General features: G+C 35.4%; 1 protein-coding gene across 5 annotated transcripts in view; it reads left to right on the plus strand.

Annotated features, from left to right (window-relative positions):
* The window catches only part of LOC136031325 (trehalase-like), an 87,553-nt gene extending 64,453 nt beyond the window's left edge, over positions 1-23,100 (plus strand). For 3 of the 5 annotated variants that reach the window (XM_065710805.1, XM_065710802.1, XM_065710804.1), the window contains exons 5-9: positions 1,501-2,109; positions 6,938-7,151; positions 8,589-8,800; positions 18,526-18,742; positions 22,874-23,100. In XM_065710805.1, coding sequence (XP_065566877.1) covers positions 1,501-2,109; positions 6,938-7,151; positions 8,589-8,800; positions 18,526-18,742; positions 22,874-22,975 — 1,354 coding nt within the window. In that variant the 3' untranslated portion in view covers positions 22,976-23,100. Of the gene's footprint in view, positions 1-1,500; positions 2,110-6,937; positions 7,152-8,588; positions 8,806-13,054; positions 15,455-18,525; positions 18,743-22,873 lie in introns of those variants that run through there. The other 2 variants (XM_065710806.1, XM_065710807.1) reach the window with 2 other exon arrangements.
* The last annotated feature ends 428 nt before the right edge of the window (positions 23,101-23,528 follow it).

Below are 23,528 nucleotides of genomic sequence, written 5' to 3' on the forward strand. Positions count from 1 at the left end.
CCATTCCTAATGAGAATTTTAATATATTTTTTTAATTACAAAAGACACTACATGTAGCATTTTTCTTTCAAATGAGCCATTTAAACAGCTCTATATGGTATTCCAGTGCCACGCTAGCTTGGGAGAAGTATCGAAAAAATAAAGTTAACGTCGATGCAGAATATCGTAGTTCAAGTAACTTATCTTGTTTTTCAAGCCAATAGATTTTCCCTGTTATTCAAGCCAAGCCGCTGTAAGTTTCCTTCATAGGTGTATCGGACCCGGCGAATCTAATAGTACAGTTTGTGTTTCGATCTGGCTCTTTGGAGTTATGGGCTATTGTATTTATTAATATTGGACGTGATCGTCTCTTCCTAGGTTGCTAGCTAACGCTGTAACCCGGATTGCTCTTGCCGAGATTCGACCCACTCAAAAGCCAAGTATTAACTGATGCTAAAGGCGACAAGCAAACAGCTTAATTCTTAAAAGACGTAATTTTGAATGTGGTAGACATTTGGAATTTTATTAAGGGTTTGTTAAGGATTATCAAAACTTCAATGAGAATTTTATTAGGATTCATACTGAAAATTTACTAGTGTCAAGGCTCAGTCCACTCTGAAGTCAAGTAATAACTGATGCTAAAGACGCTAAGCCAAGAGCTTAATTTTCGTAAGTTAAAAAATCGTACTTTGAAAGTGGTAGGCAATAGGTATTTTAATAGGGATTTAATAAGAATTATAAAAATTTCAATCGAAAATCTGTAAGGATTCGTAATGAAAATTTATTAGTGCCGTGATTCGACCCGTTCCAGTGCTAAAGATGTTAAGCCAAAAGCTGACTTTTTTTTAATTTTAAAAAATTGTGGTTGGAAGATAGCCAATCCGAGTTTGCTAAAAATGTTCTAGTTAGTCAGCTCGAACTAAACATGCACTTTGACTAGATCTAGCATTAGTTGGTTCTAGGTACTAGTCAAATCCCATTGTGAATGGGTCTTTTGTATTTAGTTATGCAAATATGTGTGCACCTGAGTTAGTAAATTTTCTGGCTGTTTAAGTTTTGAAAAACTTAGTGGACTGCATATTCCTGCAACTGCTTATTTGACTGCAACTGCTTATTTGACTCCAACTGCTTATTTGACTCCAACTGCTTATTTGGCTCCAACTGCTTATTTTACTGCAACTGCTTATATGACTCCAACTGCTTATTTGACTGCAACTGCTTATATGACTCAAACTGTTTATTTGACTGCAACTGCTTATATGACTCCAACTGCTTATTTGACTGCAACTGCTTATTTGACTGCAACTGCTTATTTGACTGCAACTGCTTATATGACTGCAACTGCTTATATGACTGCAACTGCTTATATGACTCCAACTGCTTATTTGACTGCAACTGCTTATATGACTCCAACTGCTTATTTGCAGATTGCTGACGGTATGTTGGTTGATGTGGGCTCTTTACGAGTCATGAGTTTTGTACGTTAATAACCAGTGTTTAAATTATGTTTTGTTTTCTTAGGCAAAACATTCACCTGTTGGAAAAAGAGATGGATTTTTGGCTTCAGGAGCGAACGGTCAACGTTGATGGGCACCGGCTTATCCGTTACGATGTTAAAGTTGGCGGTCCCCGACCTGAATCTTACAAGGAAGATATAGAAGCAATTCATCATAACCCTGATTTAGAAGCACAATTGGATTTCTATATGAACATAGCAGCTGGTGCTGAAACAGGATGGGATTTCTCAAGCCGATGGTATTGGAACGGGGATATACAAACTAATTTGTCACATGTTCGAACCCGTGACATACTACCTGTAGACCTGAATTCTTTTATTGCTTGGGACTTTGATATTATGTCCCGCTTTGAAAAGCAGTTAGGTCGAGACAACGCATCAGTTGTCTATTCTGATTTATACAGTGAATGGAAAACGTCGATTAATGCCATTTTGTGGGATGATGAAGCTGGTAGCTGGTTTGATTACGATTCTGCGCATCGGAGATGGAACACGAACTTTTATGTTTCTAATTTGACTCCCTTATTCGTAGGATGTTACGATCCGAAAACAGTTCATCATGAAGACGTTGCCACCAGAGTACTCGATTACCTTGAAAAAAGTAACGCCTTGAAGTAAGTATATGATTCTATGTTTAATATTTTTCATTGGCCTTTTTAGAAGCAAATTAATTTTCAGCTTATTTTGTTCGGAATCAGTGTTTTCACGTAAAATTGATTAATCAGATTTTGTCTCCTCAGTTCTTAACCTCGCACAGTTTTTTTTCTTATTTGGTTTATTGAAGAAAATCACTAAATCAACCAAAACATCGCTAAAATGCAGTGATTTTTTCTTACTGGGTGGCAACCCTGCTTCCAGCTTTATACTGGTACTTACAAAGCTTACTTGACACCACTTAAGAATCTAGAGTATTACTCGTAAGGCAGACTGTTGGACCCTTAAAGAGCAAATACTGCCTTTATCATTAGCCGGGCTAATCATCATTAAAGGAGACTTCTGAGGTCCAGCCCGATCTTCTCGGCTTAGAGGTAACGCTATAGCGTTGCCTATAGTAAGGGCCATACAGGTCCAATGTTTTATTATTTATTATTCTTTTCCATAGACACTTCATATTAAAGGGGTCGTCGCATAAACTTCGAAGGGGGCTCATTCGATTGGAAGTTGAAGAGTTCGTAACCTTTTAAAGAGTCAAAAGTGATTGGTGAGCAACTAGCCCCCCCCCCCACACCCTTCTTCCTCAAATGCATCAGATAAAAATTTTGAGATACCAATTTTGTTAAAAATAGTCAAAAGGTTAGATAACGAAAATCCTGGTGTCGACACTACCCCCCAGGGCCTGGGGGCTGCCATGGGACATATATGGTTCTTATGGAAGGGGTGCTCATAAATACTTCAGAGAGGGTTAATTTGTCGTTAAAGTAAAAGTTCCTTGTTCACTTTTTAAGAGTCAAAAGTGATTGGAGGGTAGCTAGCCCCCTCCCCCACGCCCTTTCCCCTCCCCCAAATACATCAGATAAAAGTTTTGAGATAGCCATTCTCTTAAAAATAACTCAAGGCTCAGATAACAAAATGGGGACAGGCACTGTAGGTTATGCCTTGGGGGTATATATGAATCTTGTGGAAGGGATGCTAGTATAAACTTCAGAGAGGGCTCATTTGTTTGGAAAGTGACAGTTCTAGTTCACTTTTTAAGAGTCAAAAGAGATAGGGGCAACCTCCCCCCACCCCCTTTCACGCTTTTTTCTCCCCAAATACATCAGCTAAAACTTTTGAGAAAGCAATTTTTTTTAAAATAGTCAAAAGGTTAGATAACAAAGCCTTGGCGTCGAGATCCCCCCAGGGCCCAAGGGCAGGCGATGTAAGTTCTACCTTGGGGCATATATGGTTCTCATGGAAGGGATGCTCGTATATACTTCAGAGAGGGTTAATTTGTTGGGAAAGTGAAAGTCCTTGTTCACTTCTTAAGAGTCAAAAGTGATCGGAGGGCAGCTAGCCTCCCCCCACGCCTTTTTCCCCCCAAATGCATCAGATAAAAATTTTGAGATAGTCATTCTGTTAAAAATAGTTAAAAGGTCAGATAAAAAAAACTCTGGTGTTGACACAACCCCCCAGGTCCTGGGGGCAGTCGTTGTAAGTAATGCTCTGGGGGCATATATGTTTCTTATGGAAGGGATGCTTGTATAAACTTCATAGAGGGCTCATTTGATTGGTAATTGAAAGTTCTAGTTCACTTTTTCAGAGTCAAAAGAGATCATAGGGCAACTAGTCCCTACTCCTCCACAACTTTTCCCTCAAACCCATCTGATAAAAATTTTGAGGCGACAATTTGTTAAAAATAGTTCAAACATCAGATAATAAAACTCCGAGGTCGACACCACGCGTTGTAAGTTATACCCTGGGGGCATACATGGTTCTTATAGAAGGGATGCTCGTATAAACTTCAGAGAAGGCTCATTTGATTGAAGTTCATTTTTAAAGTAAAAAAAGTTCAAAGGGCTATTAGCCCTCCCTACACGCTTTTTTCACCAAACCCATCCGATAAAAATTTGAGATATCCGTTTTGTTTAAACTAGTTGAAAATTTGTAAAAAAAAAAAAAAAATTAAAAATAGTGTTTTAACTTGTGCCCAGGGGCATATAAGGTTTTTATGTAGGGAGAGGTCGTATAAACTTCAGAAGTGGCTCATTTGATTGGAAATTGAAAGTCATAGTTACCTTTTTATGAGTAAGAAGGTATCGGAGGGCATCTAACCCCCCCCCCCTCGCACACACACGCGCCTTTTTTCCCAGGTGCATCCGGTCAAAATTTTGAGGTTGCTAGTTTGTTTGAAGTAGTCCAACGATCAGGTAGCAAAAAGTTCGGGGTCAACATACCTCTTGAGCCCGGGGAAGGGCTATAACTTTTGCTGTGGGGCATATAAGGTTTTTATGGAAGAGGTGGTCGTATAAACTTTGGAGGGGACTGAAATGACACGTCCCCTAGCATTTAATCTGACCCCTAATATCCTCACATTGGTAGTGCAAATGGGAGGATAGCTCTATATAGCCTACTGCTTATAAGTAGTTATCTCTTATGGAAAGTTATTTTAGTTTTTTTGTAATTGATTTTTTTCTGTTACTAAGTTACTAGAAAATAGAAGACAATAGAAAACTAAAGCTCATAGAGGCAATAAGGTTTTATTAACTTTAGAGGGGGTTCATTTGATCTAAAATTGAAACTTCTGGTTCTTTTTTAAGAGTCAAAAATGATCAATGGACAACTAGCCCACACCTGACTTTTTCAAAGGGCATCCGGTCAACATTTTGAGATTGCCATTTTGTTTAAAAAAAAAGTCCAAAGGCCAAATAACTATGCTACCAGGGTTGAAGCCCCCGCTCTCGACCCCGGGGAAATGGCCGTGAGTTATGCTTAATCAAATATTCAGTTTAACTAATTAGTTCTTTCTAAAATTCTTTGAGGCGAATATAGTTCCACTACAAACAAAAGCTAGAATACTGCCCCTTCCTTAATTGTAAAAACCTAAAGTCTACTGCGTTATTGGCGCTTCACTGAAAACGGATTATATTACAAATATTTTCTTTTCCAGTTTTTACAGCATTGAAAATAAAATTACAATGATCTTAATATCTTGAACTGATAGATCTTTCAACAACTAATATCATTATATTTCAAATGTTCGATTTGATTTTGTTTATAATTTCCAAGACTATTCAAGACACATATAGTTTTCGGTAAAGCGCCAATGACGCAGTAGGTTTTAGACTTCTACAGTGAGAGAAGGAGGCGATACCCAAACTCTTATTTGTAGTGATTTTTGTTCATTATAAGCATGGTTTGCATCTTCAATTTAAGTTTTACTCGTTTTAAGATTTATTTATTCATTTATATTGGTATCTATTGTATGTTTGTTTGCATTGATCGTTTATTTAATTTCTGTTCGTTTTGGATTTCATTTATACTTCAGAAGCAAAATATTTTTTTGTTTTAAGCTTGATTTGCATATTCAATTTCAGCATTACTCGTTTTAAGATTTATTTATTCATTTATATTGGTATCTATTGTATGTTTGTTTGCATTGATCGTTTATTTAATTTCTGTTCGTTTTGGATTTCATTTATACTTCAGAAGCAAAATATTTTTTTTTGTTTTAAGCTTGATTTGCATATTCAATCTCAGCATTACTCGTTTTATGATTTATTTAATCATTTATATTATTACTTTTTGTATGTTTTCAATCCTCGTGGTAATAATTTTTTGTTCCTGGATTTCTTCTATCTGGCTCGAATATTGCTATATATGTCTCCAGTTTCGGAAATGACTACCTGCCACGAGTTGCCACACCTTGTGATTTATCACTATTTCCAGTGATTTTCTGTATTGCCCGAACAAAAAAAATACATTATATCAGCATATAAATCACTAGATTATTGAAGAAAATCCCTAAATCAACCAAAAAATCATTAAAATCTAGTTATTTTAACCCTGTTACCCGCTTTATGCTGGAACTTACAAAGCTTACTTGGCACCAATCAGGGATCCAGAGTATGAATTGTAAGGCGGGCTATTGGACTCCTAAAGAGCAACTCTTGCCTTTAACTGTAAAACATGATGCTTTGTCTAATTGCTAAGACCAGTCGTTTGTCAATATCGTTGCTGTTGTTGCAAATCTTGCTATTAAACAAAAGAAAAAGTCGAACTGAAATAATCGAAATAACTTGCCATTAAAGAACGTAACTCCTAGATGTGTTTGATCTTCTCTTAGAAATAGGTTTAATCAATGAAAACTTGCATTGCCTGTGGAGCACATGATGGTGTTATACTGGAGTAAATATGAAAAATAGAATAATACAGTATATACAAAAGACTACAAATAAAAGATAAATTAGCACTCAATCATTCCCTGGGAAAATATACGAGACAGATATTGCCTTTTAAAAAATCATTCTCGGCTACTTTCAGCTGCAGCTGGGGGTTCAGCCGAATAGTAAGTAGTGATCAGCTGCTTGCTTTTTAACTATAAGGCAATTCCCAAGATAAGTGTCGCATAGATATGCACTCCTTCTGTCGCAGCCTTAAGCACGGAAAAACTTTCCACAATTGATGACAGCGTCCAGCTAAGGTTAAAAGTATCATCAGCATAATTTAAGGAGAGAAAAAGGTCCAGGCATCTAAATATGTGATCCATGGTTACATTCTTCTGAGCTTTCAAAACGCTTTTGTTATTAAGAGTAATGTAAATGGTTGGAATTCACTTGGGAATTCCAATGATTGGAATTCGCTGGGTCGAAGTAACTCTAATGTGATAAACTGGAGACTAAAGGAAAATTTGAGCCGTCTTCATCTTGGAATTACTAAGAGCCTATACTAACTTCTAGCTTTTGGTGTCGTTAAATTTTACTTTTTCATGCAGTTTCCTCCTATAATAATTAATTTTTTTTTAAGGTTTCCTGGTGGTGTACCAACATCATTGATGCAGACAAGCCAACAATGGGACTTTCCTAATGGCTGGCCTCCTCTCCAGCACATGCTGGTTATGGGACTTGACAAGACCGGTGATCCAAGGGCCAAAGAACTGGCTTTTGACGTTGCGCAGAGATGGGTTTTCAATAATTATGAAGCGTTCACGCAAAGCTTACCTAATGCCATGTTTGAAAAGGTATTTTTTTTTATTATCAGATGATTGTGTCTAATTAGTTATTTGTAAATACTCGAAAGTTGGGTTTGGTAGAATTCTGTTGGTGTTGTTTTGGTACCGTTTGAACATAAATATCGAACCAATTTTTTTCCAAATTTTTGGAATTCTTTATATTTGGTTTTTAAGACCCTAGAATATTTGTTCATATTGGTTTACTCATCGAAAAAATTTTAATCTACCAGTCTATATCTATAGTCAGTCAACCCTAAATTTTCTGCTGGTAAAACACTTTAACTGGGTAGGCTCAGTTAAACACAAGTCGTTTTGTGTACATCTGCTTCATTCTGTATAGTTTATCAGATTAGGCTTTTTATCCTGAGGGTTTTGCACAACGATTTTTTTTTTTTAACTGTGAGAGAACTTATTGTAGCCATTCGGGTAGCAGTCTGTTGTAGGCCTTCTTAATTAGTGGCATTGTAAGTGTCTGTGAAATGCAAAAGGATATTGCTTTAATAACAAGGCTATTTCTTTTTCTAGATTAGTTCCCCTTATAACAAGGGAAAAATCTAGATTTCGGGGATTGAGAAAAAATCTTTGATGACACTTTTTTTCATGTATATGAGCTGCTCTAAGAACAAAGAATAAAACTAAAACTTCTTTTTCCTACCATGTCCATCTTTAAGGAATCGTCTTGATTTTTAATCTTTCTAATTTTTTTTTATTTAAAAAATTAATTCTTTCTGCCAATATCGAGTTCTTTTGTCCCAAATTTGTGTTTTGTGGTCTGCCATGCACGACATAAAATTCAGTAAAAAAAAAGAAAAAATACGAGTTAAGAAAACACATCGTGTTTTGTTTACACGCATTTATGTCAAATCCTTTTGCTAAATTAAGCTGGCTTTGCTTTAGAATGGTCAACTCTATTTTGTCAACATCCTCAAAATCATCGTCAAGTCCTTTGTGGTCTTTGGTAGAAGTTGACGTTGTTCAAGTTTTTTCCTTTGAAGCCCACGAAGTTAACCAATAGAAGAAGAGTTTTGAGGCTGTATTTTCCAATAAAAAAAAGGTGTGAAGTTTTAAGCTGGATAATTATTTTTTTCGGAAATAAGTAAGTTAAAATAACATAATCACCTGAATAGGTGGCAGTTTTATCTTTGATAATTTCTTGTACTATCTCGTGAAGAAGTTTGATTTGTTCGCTCAAGAAAGTTTTAATAATATCATTAGCTGAAATTTTATTGTAATGGTCACACACTTAAAGACGTACTTCTTATTGAAACTGTACTAACTTTTGGGAACACTGTTAGAGCCACCTATAAGTAATACAACAATTTCTTCGAAGTCGTAAGATATAGAAGATACGATTTCAGAGAAGTCTTTAAAATTTAATTTTTACTTTCCTGTATCTTCTTCGCCTTCTTTTGCACATAATCTTTAAATGATGGTCATTTATTTTAGTATGACGTAACGGTCGTTGGCCTCCCCGGTGGTGGGGGAGAGTACGACGTTCAACTAGGTTTTGGCTGGACAAATGGTGTAGTAATGGACTTTTTAGTTAAATACGGTGAGAGATTGACTTCAGTCCGTGACGCAAAACAACTAATTTGGAGTCCATCATCAGTTTCAGTTGGAGTTGGTGCTGGTGCAACGTTCCTCGGTGCTTGGATTGGGTAAGGTATGTATCAACAGTCCCATTGATGATCAACAGTCCCATTGATGATCGAAATATCTTATTGAGTCACTAATCTGATGAAGTTATATTCATTGAAAAAAAAAACCGTATTTTCAGTATTTTAGAAATTCACAAAAATTTTGGCTGTGTTCTAAAAGCCTGTGTAGTAAAATCTTTGTTTTCAACCTGTCATTTTTGGCATTTGGTTTGATAGTTGTTTTGTCCGTTTCTTTTTTCTCGGCAAGTAGAACTTGTCAAAAAATTAAGACGTGTCTGTAGAAATCGGCCAATTGCTAATTTAGACAGAAACAATAAAAAAGGGACTTAAATGGGAACTTTGAATTCGCCTTTGGAAGAGAGAAGGCTTCTGACGAGAGATAAGAGTCGGCAGCAGTTCGAATTATAGCTCGTTATTTTTCTCTTAACAAAATGGAAACAAAATCTTTTTTTGTATGAATTATTTCAAAAGAAAAGTTTGATGTACAGGGGCTCTTAATCCTTCGATGACTTCAACTCTCTGATAATTTGTTAAATATGGAAAAATACACGCTTCATTTGACTTTTGAAAGTAACTGAAAATAAATCAGTGTATGTAGAAATCTGGTTCTATATCACCAGTATTTGGTTACCATACCCCAACGGCTATTGATACCCCCTCCCCTCTGTTAAAGCGTCGTGAGATAGGAGGATAGTGCTCTCAATGTCAGGTTCAAGGTTTTTATGATTTTTTTTTCTCAGGTAGATTCGTAATAATATGATTGGAAACTATACCCAAGCTAAGAGAGAGGGTGTGGAAGATCCCCTACCCTCTGCTGCACCCACCACTGCACCTTTTTCTTTCTATTCTCCTACCTATATTCTTGTTTTCTCATGAGCAAGTATCTAGTTCCTTTTTCTGTCGAACTTTCCCTATTTTCTTTGTAGTATTTTATATTATCTCTGGGGGTAATTCAGATGCTCCTGCCCAAACTTATGGGTAAGAAAATATTGAGTGCAAGCTATTAATAGAAAGCGATTCCGTAGCGAAGATGATGGTTGCCGAATTATTCCACTGCCGATCTGCAATCACTTTCAAAACGTAGCAAATTTCGCCAAAACATAGTGATTTTGGCCTGGCTATTTATTTACCCGGTTTACTTGAAAGGGGATCTCTTTTTCTCGATTTTAGCTGCTTTTGGTTATTTTGTAAATGTACTGCCCCTCCCCCCTCTGCTTGCAAATAATATTCCTGGGTATAGCTTCAAATCTGTGTCAGTTGTGAGACCCTTCTCGGCCAAAAGACGTATTCCAATTTTGCCTCTCTTAAGCTTTTATTATCTTAAGACTGTGCGGCAATAAGAATTACTCCTATTAGGAAAGCCCACTCTGACTTGAAAGTGTTTGGGAAAATAAATTTCTCACAAGCAAAATTGTTTTGAAATACACCTTTAAAGAGGGAGAGGGAGGGATGAGTGAGCTATCAAAGTCTATCTGGAAATATTTTTCAGTATCTACCTGCATAATTGGCATATGCTATATCTGAAAATGACCGTTTGGTCATTACAACGGGTGCCTGAGGCCAACCTACTAAGCGAGTATATCCCCTTGTGCAGTTAATAGGCTTCCGATCGTCACAAGAGTATACGCTACGATTTTGTTTCGTTTTCATGTCTCTTATCCAGCGAGCTCTGCGGCTGTCTATACGTCTGCAGGCTCTTCTTATATGACTCAGGGGCCGATCTAACTGAGTCTATAAAACAACAGTAGAAGAAAATAGATAATTATTTTTACCTTTTGGTTTCCATTTAAATGCTGCAATTATCTAGTGGGAGAACCCAGGATTACTTCTGATTTCGTACGTGTTTAAGGTACATGCTACATATGCAAGTTTCATGAGTTATTTTTCTGCTCTCTCTCGCATGGTTTTAATGATCTACGAAAAGTAAAAATTTTTCTATCGTTTGACACCTGAGGTTCAGTTCTATCAATTTACCGAATTAAATTTTGAAGATTGGTTTACAGGGTTTTTAAAATTTTAAAGCAATATAATTGTTGAAAAACGTTGAAAAAAGAGAAGCTTTCAAGTTTAGATCCTTCTCTTAGACTAAATTAAAAAAACTATTTTTTTTTCAAATGACAGTAAGGAGCAACGTTAAAACTTTAAACGAACAGAAATTATTGCGTATATGACGGGGGGGAGTCGCCCTTTTCTCAATACTTCGGTTTTCACGCTAAAGTTTGATATTTTGTTCGAGTTATTTAAGAATGACTCCTGAATCAGAAAAGTGTTTTAATTTGAACAGTAAGCTCCTTTAAAAGTTCTTAAAAAAACTAGGGTCAAGAGCAAGGTATTAAGGGGAGGGCAACCCCCTCATATACGTAGTAATTTCTGTTCATTTTAAGTTGTACTGTTGCTCCTTAATGTCAGTTGAAACAACTTGTTTTTTTATTTAATTTATTGTAGTTTTTTGAATATTGGTTGGAAATCCAGCTCCCCCTTCATTGAAAATTCCCTTCCTCCATGAAAAATTCCTCCATGGAAAGATCTTCACACGTAACGCCTCCCCTCCACCAGAAAAATCCCCCTTGATAAACGTCTGTATACTTACCAATAACCAATACTATATGTAAAAAATGGGCATAGTCAATAGTTTGCAATCCTTTCCTTGTCAACTGTGGGAGGCAGTGGGGTGGGGTCAATTCATCCTCAAAAACATAGCTATTACATTTTTGATTATGCCGAAAAAATGGCTATATCAAAATTTTGACCGGGTGACTTTGGGGAAAGAATGAGCCTGGGAGATGGGCTAGCTGACCTTCAATATTTATGTTACTTAAAAAGGGCACTAGAATTTCTGATTTCCGATCAAATGAGCCCTCTCCCAATCTTTTACGATCACTGGCTCGATGCGGTTACCCCTGGAAAAAAAATTAATAAACACGCATCCATGATCTTACTTCCGGCAAAAAATGTTAAGACTACTTTTTGTTCTAGAGTGTTTCCCCCCTTTTTTAAAAATTGCGCAAATTTTCTCAGACTTGTAACGTTTGATGGGTAACTTTAAATTTAATGAATCTTATATATTTTGAATAAGCATGAGAATTCGATTCTTTTGATGCATTTATTGTTATCAAGACCCTGTTTCTGAGAGTTTCGAATGCTATTGAGCCGCGTCGCTCCTTACTTACAGTTCGAACCCACAAACTGTTTGAGAAATTTTATTTAATTTATAATGCTGGATAGGTGTAGTAAAGTAATACTAATGAATTCAATAATATGAGCACTTTTTCTTATGAGAAAAGTTACATCTCCAGATCTGTCGAAAATCAATTGTTTCTAAAGGTGTAAAATATTCTTAACCACGGTGGGTTGCCAAATCAAATGCTGGACTCCCTACCTTATTTACCTTCGCCCTACTTTTAGTGAATATTTCTTCTAAATTCCATTAAGTTTAAAGTCAGTCAACTGTCTTGGTACTAAAGCTTTAAAATTGTAAAAAAAATTAAAGTAGATTGGCATCTGAAATTTTAACATCAGTTCTATAGCAAGGTAATAAATATTAAGTCTCTAGTTTCAATGATGGAAAAAACCGCAGCTCTTGATTTAACGTGGTTTAAACAAAACGGTATATAGAGATAGTAAATATAATACAGGTATTGTTAGTGCAAAGGGCAAAATAATTTCCCTCATCAACTGCTCTTCGCTGTCCTATATAAGCTGTCTGTTGACTTAATACTTACAAAAAACGCATGTACTCTGTTAAAGACTTAATCTAGGGTGTGACAGAAGTTGAATTTTGTTTCAGTAGCCTGATTTCACGTTTCCTGATGAAAAGATAAAATGTCTTCTTGTGTTAGCTAAGTTAGATATTATAAAGATCAATGTGTACGTTTTCAGAAGAAATATTTTATGTTCCCTAATCCCCAACAAAACAATTTTAATTTCATCTTCTTCCTCTAAAATTTTATTTTTATTTTGTCATACAAAAGTAGTTTGTAATTTGGCTCATCTGATCCGCTTCTGCTTTCAATTTTTTAATCAGACATGCCAGCTGACAAGAAATCACACCAGAATTCTTTTCGGGTGGGGGCTCCAAGAAAAACAAAAATAGGCAAATTATACCCTCCCCCCATTTTGCAAGTGCCTGTTTGCAGGTACCCACATAGCGAAGTTGCTTCGCTCTCCAGTTGTTAAAATCTGTTGTTTCTCTCAGAACTTACGTTTAAGCTACAATGTCTTTGCATTTTATGTTAACACTTTTTTCTTTTCTAGTATCATTTCCGGTGAAATTCCTTTAATATAAATGTGGACTTTCGTGCTATTCATTGATAAGTATTTACAACTAGTCATTTTGGTCGACTTGGGGCTAAATTTGCGATTTAGCACTGCCTGCTCCACCAAACGAGCATTAAATATAACACCAGTGGTATTTTGTTGTTTTTAGTTAACTTTGACGTAGTTTGAATCCTAGTAGCTTGGACTATAAAGCAGAGTTCACATGGTCAGCATAAGAATTAAAATTCCTTGGATTGTTTGCTCCAAGGAATATATTTCTAAGCAATTAAATTAATAAAGAGAGTATCAAGGAATGGTTAGTCTGTAATGCTTGGACGAAATGTGTCGTCAAAATCAAAATGCAATATATGTTGGGGTTTTATGGGTACGTTCTCAAATCTCGTTGAGGGGGGCTACATTCTAAAACATTGGTTGCCGCGGGGGGGGGGGGTGTCTATATTTTACTAAAATATTTTTTCTTACAATTTTTTAGGTCAAGGAAACCCCCATTATAGTCATAATAAATACAAAACTCCCTAGATTATATTTAGCATTTGAAGAAGAAACAGACGAAGACTATTGAAATTATTAAGAGAGCAATTTATTAGAAATTTAAATTTTTCTTTCACGGTAGTCCTCTGGGAAGGACAATGTCCAGACCCCCCCCCCCACTCGGTCTCTCCTTGCGTTTCGCTTTTTTAGATTCCTCAGTTTTTGCCCTCCTATATCAATCTATATACCCACCGAGGCATAAATTGAATTTTTCCTCGTTTTAAACTTTAAATTCTACTTTGATTTCCATTTAACATAGTTGAATCAAACTTTAATTGCAATACAAAATATGGTGCTTGATGCGTTTAGATTCTTAGACCGATACAACGTTAATGTTATGTAAGACACGATACAATTTCCCCCAAGCTAAGATGCTAAACTGTAGTGCACTCGTAGTGAATGGTATTCTTTTTTTCTTGGTTATTTTGATGAAGTTTAAATCTTTTCGCAATTATTAGGTTGCTAGACCATGTGAGCTCCACACAAGGTGGCATTCAGATGCAAGACTCAATTTTGTACAAGTCTCAAATCCTTTGAATTTTGAATCAGAATATATAGAATCACAAATCTGCTGTGTCGGATATTCGACGTTATTAAACTCTCGGATTCGATTCAATTGATCCATCGTCTGAATGCTGCTTAAGCCTTTTTACAAATTCGACAATTTTTTTCTGTTTTATTCGTTTTTATGCGATATCTTCTTTATGTACTATTATTGAAAGAGAATATTTGTATCAAGGCTTCCTGTATTGAAGTATGTTGAAGGGCATTATTTTCATTGCGTATTCACTATTTCTGAAGTTATTTATTGTGCATGTTAGAAGCACTGCTTCTACACTTTTGGCTTTTGTAAACAATTTGCAACACCGATTGACTGTGAGAACCAATATTCAGGGTAATCTTTGAATTTGAAAATTGGCTACGTGAAGTAATTTTTGTTCGAACACGTTTTATTCTGTAATTTATTGTTTTGAATATTTTAGCACTTTATTATCAAAAAGTTAATGTTGAAACGTCAACCGCCTCTCAGAAAACCCGGTTGTGATATATAAACACGATTATTTCACCCGGTTAAACTTTTTTATTTAAACATGTTTTTTATATTATGTATTTATTGTAAATAGAATTGTAACGTTTTTTTTCTCTTTTGTACGGTCGAAAAACCGTTTACTTACGAAAATCCAGACTAAACTTTGAATTGTTTTTTTTTTTTTTTTTTAGCTAGCAGATTTGATAAACTATAGACTAGTAAAAATATTACAAGATTTTAATAGCCACATTGTTGCATTTTGTAGTATGTCTGTGGCATTGCGTCCTATGGTTTTGAGTTTTTTTTTTTTTTTTTCTAAAACTGTCCAAGCAGGTTTTTGGGGAAATCATATCCCACTGCGGTTAAAGTCGTGTTGTCCATACAGCCTAAAGCTCATCGGTAAATATTATACCAGGAACCTTCTAGCTTTTAAAGGAAAAGGTTTTTTTAATATAATTATATACTATCCGGGCATGCGCTTTTTTTTGTGTGTGTGGGGGGGGGGAGAGAAAAAAACTTGAAAATACGCATGTTTTAAGGACAATCTAGAAAAATGCGATTTTTAGGGTGAAGCAAGGGTTACTAGATCCCCTCCCCTTTTTATGTAGGGGTTTTACCATAAACTTGTGTTTATTGTCAATAAATTTTGGAAAAACGAACGGACAGAAAAACTTCTGTTTTTGTTTTAAATTGACTTGAGACCATTTGGCCTCAATGCCACAGAAAATTCCTGTCTTAAAATTTCACTTAAAATTTTTGGTAGTTAGTATCTGCTTTTGTAATGTCGAAATTGTAATAAAATGGCATAAATTCCGGTTGGTCTTTGCTTTTATTCCTCGTTTAGTGGCAATTATATAGATTTCTTGAAATACCAACTGTCAGTAGAGGATCACTTATGGAAAGAGATGCGGAAGAAATCGGACAAGCCCTGAGTGAAATCTAGGTGTGAAATTGCTTTAAAAATGCCACTATTTTTTGTAAGTATGCAAAGACCGGCGGAACAGTAGAACAATTAACATTTCGATGATGAAGGTTAGTTGTTGTATTCATTCATTTTTTTTTTTTTTTTTTTTTTTGCCAAAGTTTCCATCTTTTTGTTGATCATTTTCCTATTTTTCTTTGTTCTTTTCTATTGTCGTGATCAATAACTTTTATTTCAAGTTAGTATAAATACTTTTAATAGGAAATTTCCGGATCAAAGCTTTGACTTTCGTAGACCCTCGTTTTGTTTATTTTATTACTTTCCTCTTCCAGACAATAAGGGTGCATTGATAATGGGTTTAAATTAGCTCTAAATTATAGCTTGTTCTGGAATCAAGGGCATATCCAGGATTTTTTTATGGGGGGGGCTATTTTTTCGAGGATAGGTGTGGGGGGGCTACAAAAAACTTTGAAAAATACATCAAAAATTCTTCATATGTATTTTGTTGCGTTTTTACGAATTTGACAAACAATTCGGGAAGGAGGGGGATTCAAACTTGGTACCCCCCCTCCTTTTTTTTTCTCTGGATACGACCTTGTCTGGAATCTTGACTTTGCTGAGGCTTGGATTTAAAATCATAAATATTAAAACCAGCTAATACTGTACGTGGTAAATCGAAATCTCTTAGCTTCTAAAGTAAGTAAGTAAGACGGCACTAGACCAGTCTTAGCTTCTAGCCCACCTAAATTTTAAGAAGAATATTATTGTTGGTTCGGCCTTAACTAAATTCACATCGATTCAACTTTGAATCCACTTAGATCCGGCCCAGGTTTAACATGTAGAACTATTATTTAGAGGGTTTAGATTCAGCAGATTCTGAAAATTGATTTGGCTGAATCTCAGTATTTGTAAGATCGTTTTGCGTATGGATAGACCACAAGATCTCGTTGCTATGTTAAAGTTGTGATCACTACAATCAGGCCTTAGTGCTAGGATAAGAATAGAATAAAGAATAATTTATAAAGAATTTAGCTTTAATGCCGAGAGTCCATCGCTTAAAAAAGAAGGTATGTCTATCCTTTCGTCAGTAAGAGAGCTCAGGTATGAAATGTTTTGCTCTTTATCTAGTAAGATCCGTGCGTCTTGGGTCTGAGAAACGAACGAACTAATGAATTCCTGAATACTCTTTAAGTAGTTTCCTATTTTATCAGGAAGGAAAAATTTAAAACCTAAGAAAAGTCTGTTCTTTATTTTCACATCAATAGAATGCGATTTATTTGAATAGTAGTAAAGATGCGAAAAAAAAAACTTGACGAAATGTAACAGTAACAAGTAATAGGCAGAACTTCGTACAGCGGTATTTCACTTTACCCATCTATACGTTGTAATGCACGTTTACTTAAGTTTGTTTACACACTTAATTAAATTATTTATTTATTTACCCACTCAATACAGTCGTACATGATGGAGCAATAAGAAATTGTTTTTATTGTTATAAATTACTTTTTTTGGCAAGTAATATCACAATAGTGGGTCAACAATTTATCATTTCAGATAAAATTAAACTATAGCTCCGGAAACAGGTAGGCCATTTGGATATGGTCTATTACTTCTCGATGGAAAAATGACAAACCCATTGTTATCAGATCAGTTTCTGCCCTTGAGTTCTGTTGTAACCTAAGTCAAATCTACCTAGGCATGAGTATGACCCCCCCCCCCCATCTTAAGCTAAGATAAGTCGATGGATTCTATGAAAAAGACGTTGAAATAAATTTTCGTGCCTTCGTTGATTAAAAAATTCATCAAAGAGCCAAACAGGTTGGATCTAAATTTTTCATTTTAATTTTTATTTATAATTTTTAAATTTATAAATTCAAAAAAAATTAAATAAATAAAAATAAATTTAAATTCATAAATTTTTTAATTTATATTTATAACTTTTTTTTATTTTTTATTTTTTTAATTTAATACTGAGTTTAGTGGAATAACTAAAAATAGATGGATAAGATATGTTATATTTGAAGCCAGAATAGAGCCAGGTTCTAAAAAATAACAAAGAACGAAGGATAAATGATAGTCATCATATAAAATGTTTCCATACAAAATAAGACTTGCCTTATAAAATGTGTACAGACTATAAAAAAAAGTGGTAATATATCACAAGAAAAATAGTATACTCACTTTGAAATGTAAAATTCGTCCTTACATAAAAAAGTTTCCTCTAGTATGCTTCTATTTAGGAAATGAATGTGACACAGACAATGCTCCATATAGCCTTCACCGGCTATGCAAAGCGGGCAAGGAGACGTGCTGTCAAAAACTCATATACAAACTAATATCATATACGTATGCAACCCAAACTCATTGTAAAATTTTTAATTTTCTAAGCTCTTGCCACCGTGGTTATATTTCTGAAGCGAAATATGGGTTAGCGTGCTCGTCAGTAACTTCTATGCAACTGTGGGCTAATGCACAAAAAAGTTTTAATGCCCGAACTTTTCATCCAAGACTCGGTGTGTTGGTATTTAAATAAGAAATTCCCATAAAAACAGTAAATATGACAAAACGATTTATCTTACGACCCTTAGTAAATATTTAATCAGTGTAACTGTCATGAATTTTTTGAAGTTGATGAATATTTCTTCAAATAATAGTTAAGGAATTGTAAATAGAAGAAAAGATGGCGCTAACAGTCACTTCCTAGCTATTATTCGTAGTAATAAGGACTATTACTAAGAGACTTAGACAAAGAGTATTATATATTTGAATCAGTTAAAAAAAAAATAATTTGAACTAAACAACTTGGTTGAAGCAATAAAATATTTTTGCTTTTGAGGATCCCAAATGATTACAAAAAATAATCCAAATAGGCTCAAATCCTCTTAATAGGCTCTAAAATTTGGCTTCGAAAACAGTGGACTTAGTGACTCGATTTAGTCGTTATTTCTCTCATGTGTATTTTAGTCTTGCAAGTACTCGATTCTATCGCCAACTTTTCAAGTCCGACCACAAAATGGGAGGCATCCATGGTGTGGCTGAGGCAATTCAAGGACTTATTGCCTGTGTTGGTTCTCTGCTCGTGGCTACTGCAGCACTTTTTAGTGAAAAGGATACGACGAAACGACCTACCTCTGGACAGACCCCTCAGTCCAGCCCAATAAGGAGAACAAAATCTTTACCCGTAAGTTTGGATTTTCTGTTCCCTCATATTATCAAATCTTCTTCTCTCCTCTCCTTCTTTCTCACTGTCTCTCTCTTCTTTCGTCCTCTCCTCATCTCTGTCATGTGCTGATCTGAGTATAATTTTTTTTCATGCAATTTTTAACTGAAATAAGATTGAATCTTTATATATAACCCTCTATTTTTATTATATATTTATGTATTTAGTTTTTTATTTTCCCCCCTCATATTTCCAAGTCTTCTTCTCTGTCTTAGGCTGATTTGGGTGTAGAAATTATTTTCAACTATGTTTTTTACTGAAGTGAAAATTGAATCTTAAATTTTGTCCCTATTATTTGTTCTATTTATTTATTTTTCTATTGCGTAAGATTATATTGACTGTAATTACTCAACATCAGCTTTCTATAGTAACATTTAACAACGGTAAAATATAGTAACAACGGTAAAAAATACACAGTATGCTGCTAACCTCTTAGGTAATATATCTAAAATAAAGAGCCAAAAATATTAGCCGCTTTTATATCATTTTTTCACGTCAGCGCTAATTTATTTAAGTATTTCGTTTCAAAAAATATTTAAAAAATGATGCCATGAAGAGCCTATCAGCGCTGTCATTTGGGACTTTTTTTCTTGGCTGATCTCCCTTAAGGGTGCTTATCTCGATCAAATTCAACCTTCTTGGGAGTTGCTCCAAGTTAATGTGGCTTAATCTGATTGTATCTGGCTTAATCATTGCTCTGTGTGGGTCCTACTGTCAAAAATAACTCCCCGCTTTATACTGGGAATCATAACAATCACTTGGCATTAGGGATCACTAATCATTTTCTTTTTACGTCAGAGCTCATTTATTTAATTTTTTTCAAGTTTAAATGATTTATTCATAACATAAAAGCTTGTGAAAGTGTATGGTTTTTTCAAACCAAATTTAGACAGCTTTTGGTCTGGGTAGTTTTATAACAGACAACACCAAACATCGGTATCTCTTCAGCTTTGGATAAATCATTAGCCGTGGGTTTAAAGTGAAGGAAACTCTAAAAAAAAATCTTATTCAAACCTATTTTAAAGAAAATTTAAGTATGATAGTATCATGTTGGCTCTCAAGTGATAGTCTACTATCTAATCCCTGCTATTTGTGAATTGAGACGCAGGTAACATCTTTAAATTTTACAGTATAAGACGCGTTAGATTTTACAATAAACCTGTGGTATGAAATCGGCCTATGGTTAGGTATAAGATGGATCTTTTTTAAATGAAAAGCGACTGAATTATAGAGAGGTGACATCGTGATAGTCGTTCTCAAAAGATTAAAAAACTGTCTACCAGAAGAGCGGTGGGAAAAAAATATTCGTGTATAAAATCAAAAGCTTCTTATGTATTATAGCGACCCCACTCAAGAAGTGAATCTAGGTTAATCCTAATGAAATATACTTAAATATGATGAAAATATAATACTTAAGTAAGAAAATTACGAAAACTAGATCAAAGAATTATGGGAAGCAGGTCGCCCAAAACGTCTCAAACAGTTCGTGGTAACGAGCTGTAAGGAGCGACCCGGCTCAATAGTAACCAAAACTCTAAAAAACGTTCTCTTTGCCGCTCAATTTTACGCGCGGGTATGTTCAGGGTAATTGTCCAGGGTAAATTTTCACCAGGATCGAATTGTCTAGAGAATAAAACTGTGGGAAGGAGGGATTTCTCCGTGGATTTAAAGCCAGATTTCCTGGCATTATTTCAGAAACTTTTAAAAATTAAATTAAAAAAAGTGATTGTTTTCAGCTGAAAGTAAGGAGCAACATTAAAACTTAAAACGAACAGGAATTATTACGTATTCCTCAGCATCTCGCTCTTTAAGCCAAAGTTTGAATTCTGTCCCAGTTTTTTAAGAACGGCTGCTGAATCACTATATTTGTTTAATTACAACAATAAGAAGGTTTTTTTTAAGTGATTTTGTAATTTTCATTAAGATTGCTTGACTTTTTGGGGGTATTTTACCCCCTTTGTCAAAACCTGTCAAATTTTCTCAAGATTGTAGCTTTTGACAGGCAACATTAAACTTGAGGAATCTTATGTATTTGGGATGAGCATAAATGCCAAATCTTTTGATATATCTGTTGTTATCAAAATTCTAATTTTATAGTTTTGTTTGCTATTGGATCGTGTCGCTTTTTACTTACAATTCGTCATAATCAGCTGTTTGATAAGAAGTAAACATGTATCTGATACAAGTATATCTTTGGATATCTACGCTCCCTTCAACTCATTTTTATGGCACTTGGTATATACAAAGTGACATAGCGATCGCAAATTCTGTCGGTCTATCCGTCCCGGTTTTGCTAGTTTAGACACTTCCAGGTAAGCTAGGACAATGAAATTTGGCAGGCGTATCAGGAACCAGACCAGATTAAATTAGAAATTGGTTCCTTTTTTCGTTTCCCCGATTTTTTGTTTTGGAATCGTTACCCGATTCGACCATGTGTGGGGGGGGGGGAGTGGGGGGACGGTTAAATTGAAAAAAATGGAAGAAATGAGGTATTTTTAACTTACGAATGGGCAATCGGATCTTAATTAAATTTGATATTTAGAAAGATATCGTGTCTCAGAGCTCTTATTTTAAATCCCGACCAGATCTGGTGACATTTGGGGGAGTTGGGGGGGGGGGGGTTTGGAAGCTAAAATCTTGGAAAACGCTTAAAGCGGAGAGGTCAGGATTAAACTTGATGAGAAGAATAAAAACAAGTCCAAGATACGTGATTGACATAACCGGACTGGGTCCGCTCCGGATCCGGTGGCATTGGGGGGAGTTGGAGGGTGGAACCTATAATCTTGGAAAATGCTTAGAGTCGAGGGATCGGGATGAAACTTTGGGGGGGGGGGGAATAAGCAGAAGTCCTTGATAAGTGATTGACATAGCTGGAGCGGATCTGCTCTATTTGGGGGAGTTGGGGGGATTGATTCTGAAAAATTAGAAAAAATTAGCTATTTTTAACTTACGAAGGAGTGATCGGATCTTAATGAAATTTCAAATTTAAAAGGACCTCGTAACTCAGATCTCTTATTTTAAATCCCGACCGGATCCAGTGTCATTTGGGGGAGTTGGGGGGGGGGGGGGAAATCTTGGAAAACACTTAAAGCGGAGAGATTAGGATGAAAATTGGTGGGAAGAATAAAAACATGTCCAAGATACGTAATTGACATAACCGGACCGGATCTGCTCTCTTTGGTGGAGTTGGAGGCGGGAAGTAATTCGGAAAAATTAGGTTTTTTGTAACTTACGAACAGGTGATCAGATCTTAATGAAATTTGATATATAGAAGGATCTTGTGCTTTAGAGCTCTTATTTTAAATCCCGACGAGATCCGGTAACATTGGGGGGAGTTGGAAGGGGAAACCAGAATTCTTGGAAAACGTGAAAATTGAGGTATCTTTATCTTATGAATGGGGGATCTGATCTTAATTAAACTTGATGTATAGAAGGATCTTATGTCTCAGATGCTCCATTTTCAATTCGAATCGGATCCGGGGACATGCGTGTTGGAGGGGGGAGACAGAATTCTTGGAAAACGCTTAGAGTGGAGGGATCGGGATGAAACTTGATGGGAAGAATAAGCAATAGTTATAGATACGTGATCAAAATAATTGGAACGGATCTGTTCTCTTTGGGGGAGCTGGGGTGTTAATTTGGAAAAATTAAATAATCGAGGTATTTTTAACTGAAGAATGTGTGACCGGATACTTGTGAAATTTGATATTTAGAAGGACCTCGTGAGTCAGAGTTCTTATTTTTAATTCCGACCGGCATTAAGCCTCTGATTTTCTTTTAAATCAATCTATTGATTCTTGGAATTTTACTAGAGCTCATACCATGTGAGCTCGTGGCTCTTGGCTCGTCCGGCCTCGTCACAAGTGCAATATGAGCTCTTAGCTCTTGTTAAAAATTAGCAGAAGCTCTACCGTTTGCCTTGGGTGGGAAGATATCATTGATATCTTTAGACTGAAAAATATTTGTTTGCAAAATCAGCTAGTAGATGAAAAATATAAATAGCAACGACTTGTGATTTCAGTTGTAAATAGGACAAATTTGTTCTTCGAGTACACAATAATATAGCAGGTATTTTCCTTTGTCCGTTTCTAGGGCTTCTTATTGTTCCAACGAGGAAGTAAAGGCGACGAAGAGCATCTCTTAAGGAACCGCGCAATTAGTGAAGAATGTTCGTATTCTTCTATAGAAGAATGATGAAGGAGACTTTAGGTGGATACAATTTTCTTCATATTGCTAGGAAATGCCAGAAGTTCAAATTAATATTCATTGTAAATTTTCGAGTGTGATATTTTCTTAGTAAAGCGGTTTCTTCATTAAAATTTTTGTTTTATTTATTCTTTATCAATTGAGTATGAAACCAATGCCAGATTATAGTCTGGTTATATTTTGTATTAGCTATATTTTGGAATTTTGAGATTTTGGAGTCACAAAAGTAATCGCAAATTGGGAATATTTCGTCAATGTTGTTCATTGTTTCATGAAGTTAATACATTTGGCACATGGCAACTATTATATCGAAAGTACTTAATGATAGCATTTAGGGTATCTCCCAAGGTTGTCTAACCAAAGATCCAGAGGAGTATAAAGATCCCATGCATCAGAAGCATTACTGACGGGCATTCTCCCTCCTAGTTGAGAAGTTTGCTCAAAATCTTTCCAGCTCTTAGCTGTGTTTTCAGTTTCTTGCTTAAATAGTTTAATTTAATCGAATTAAATATGTTCTTAATTTAGTCTTGTCTCGAAACTG

The sequence above is a fragment of the Artemia franciscana genome, chromosome 9 (genome assembly GCF_032884065.1).
Source record: "Artemia franciscana chromosome 9, ASM3288406v1, whole genome shotgun sequence".
Taxonomy (NCBI): domain Eukaryota; kingdom Metazoa; phylum Arthropoda; class Branchiopoda; order Anostraca; family Artemiidae; genus Artemia; species Artemia franciscana.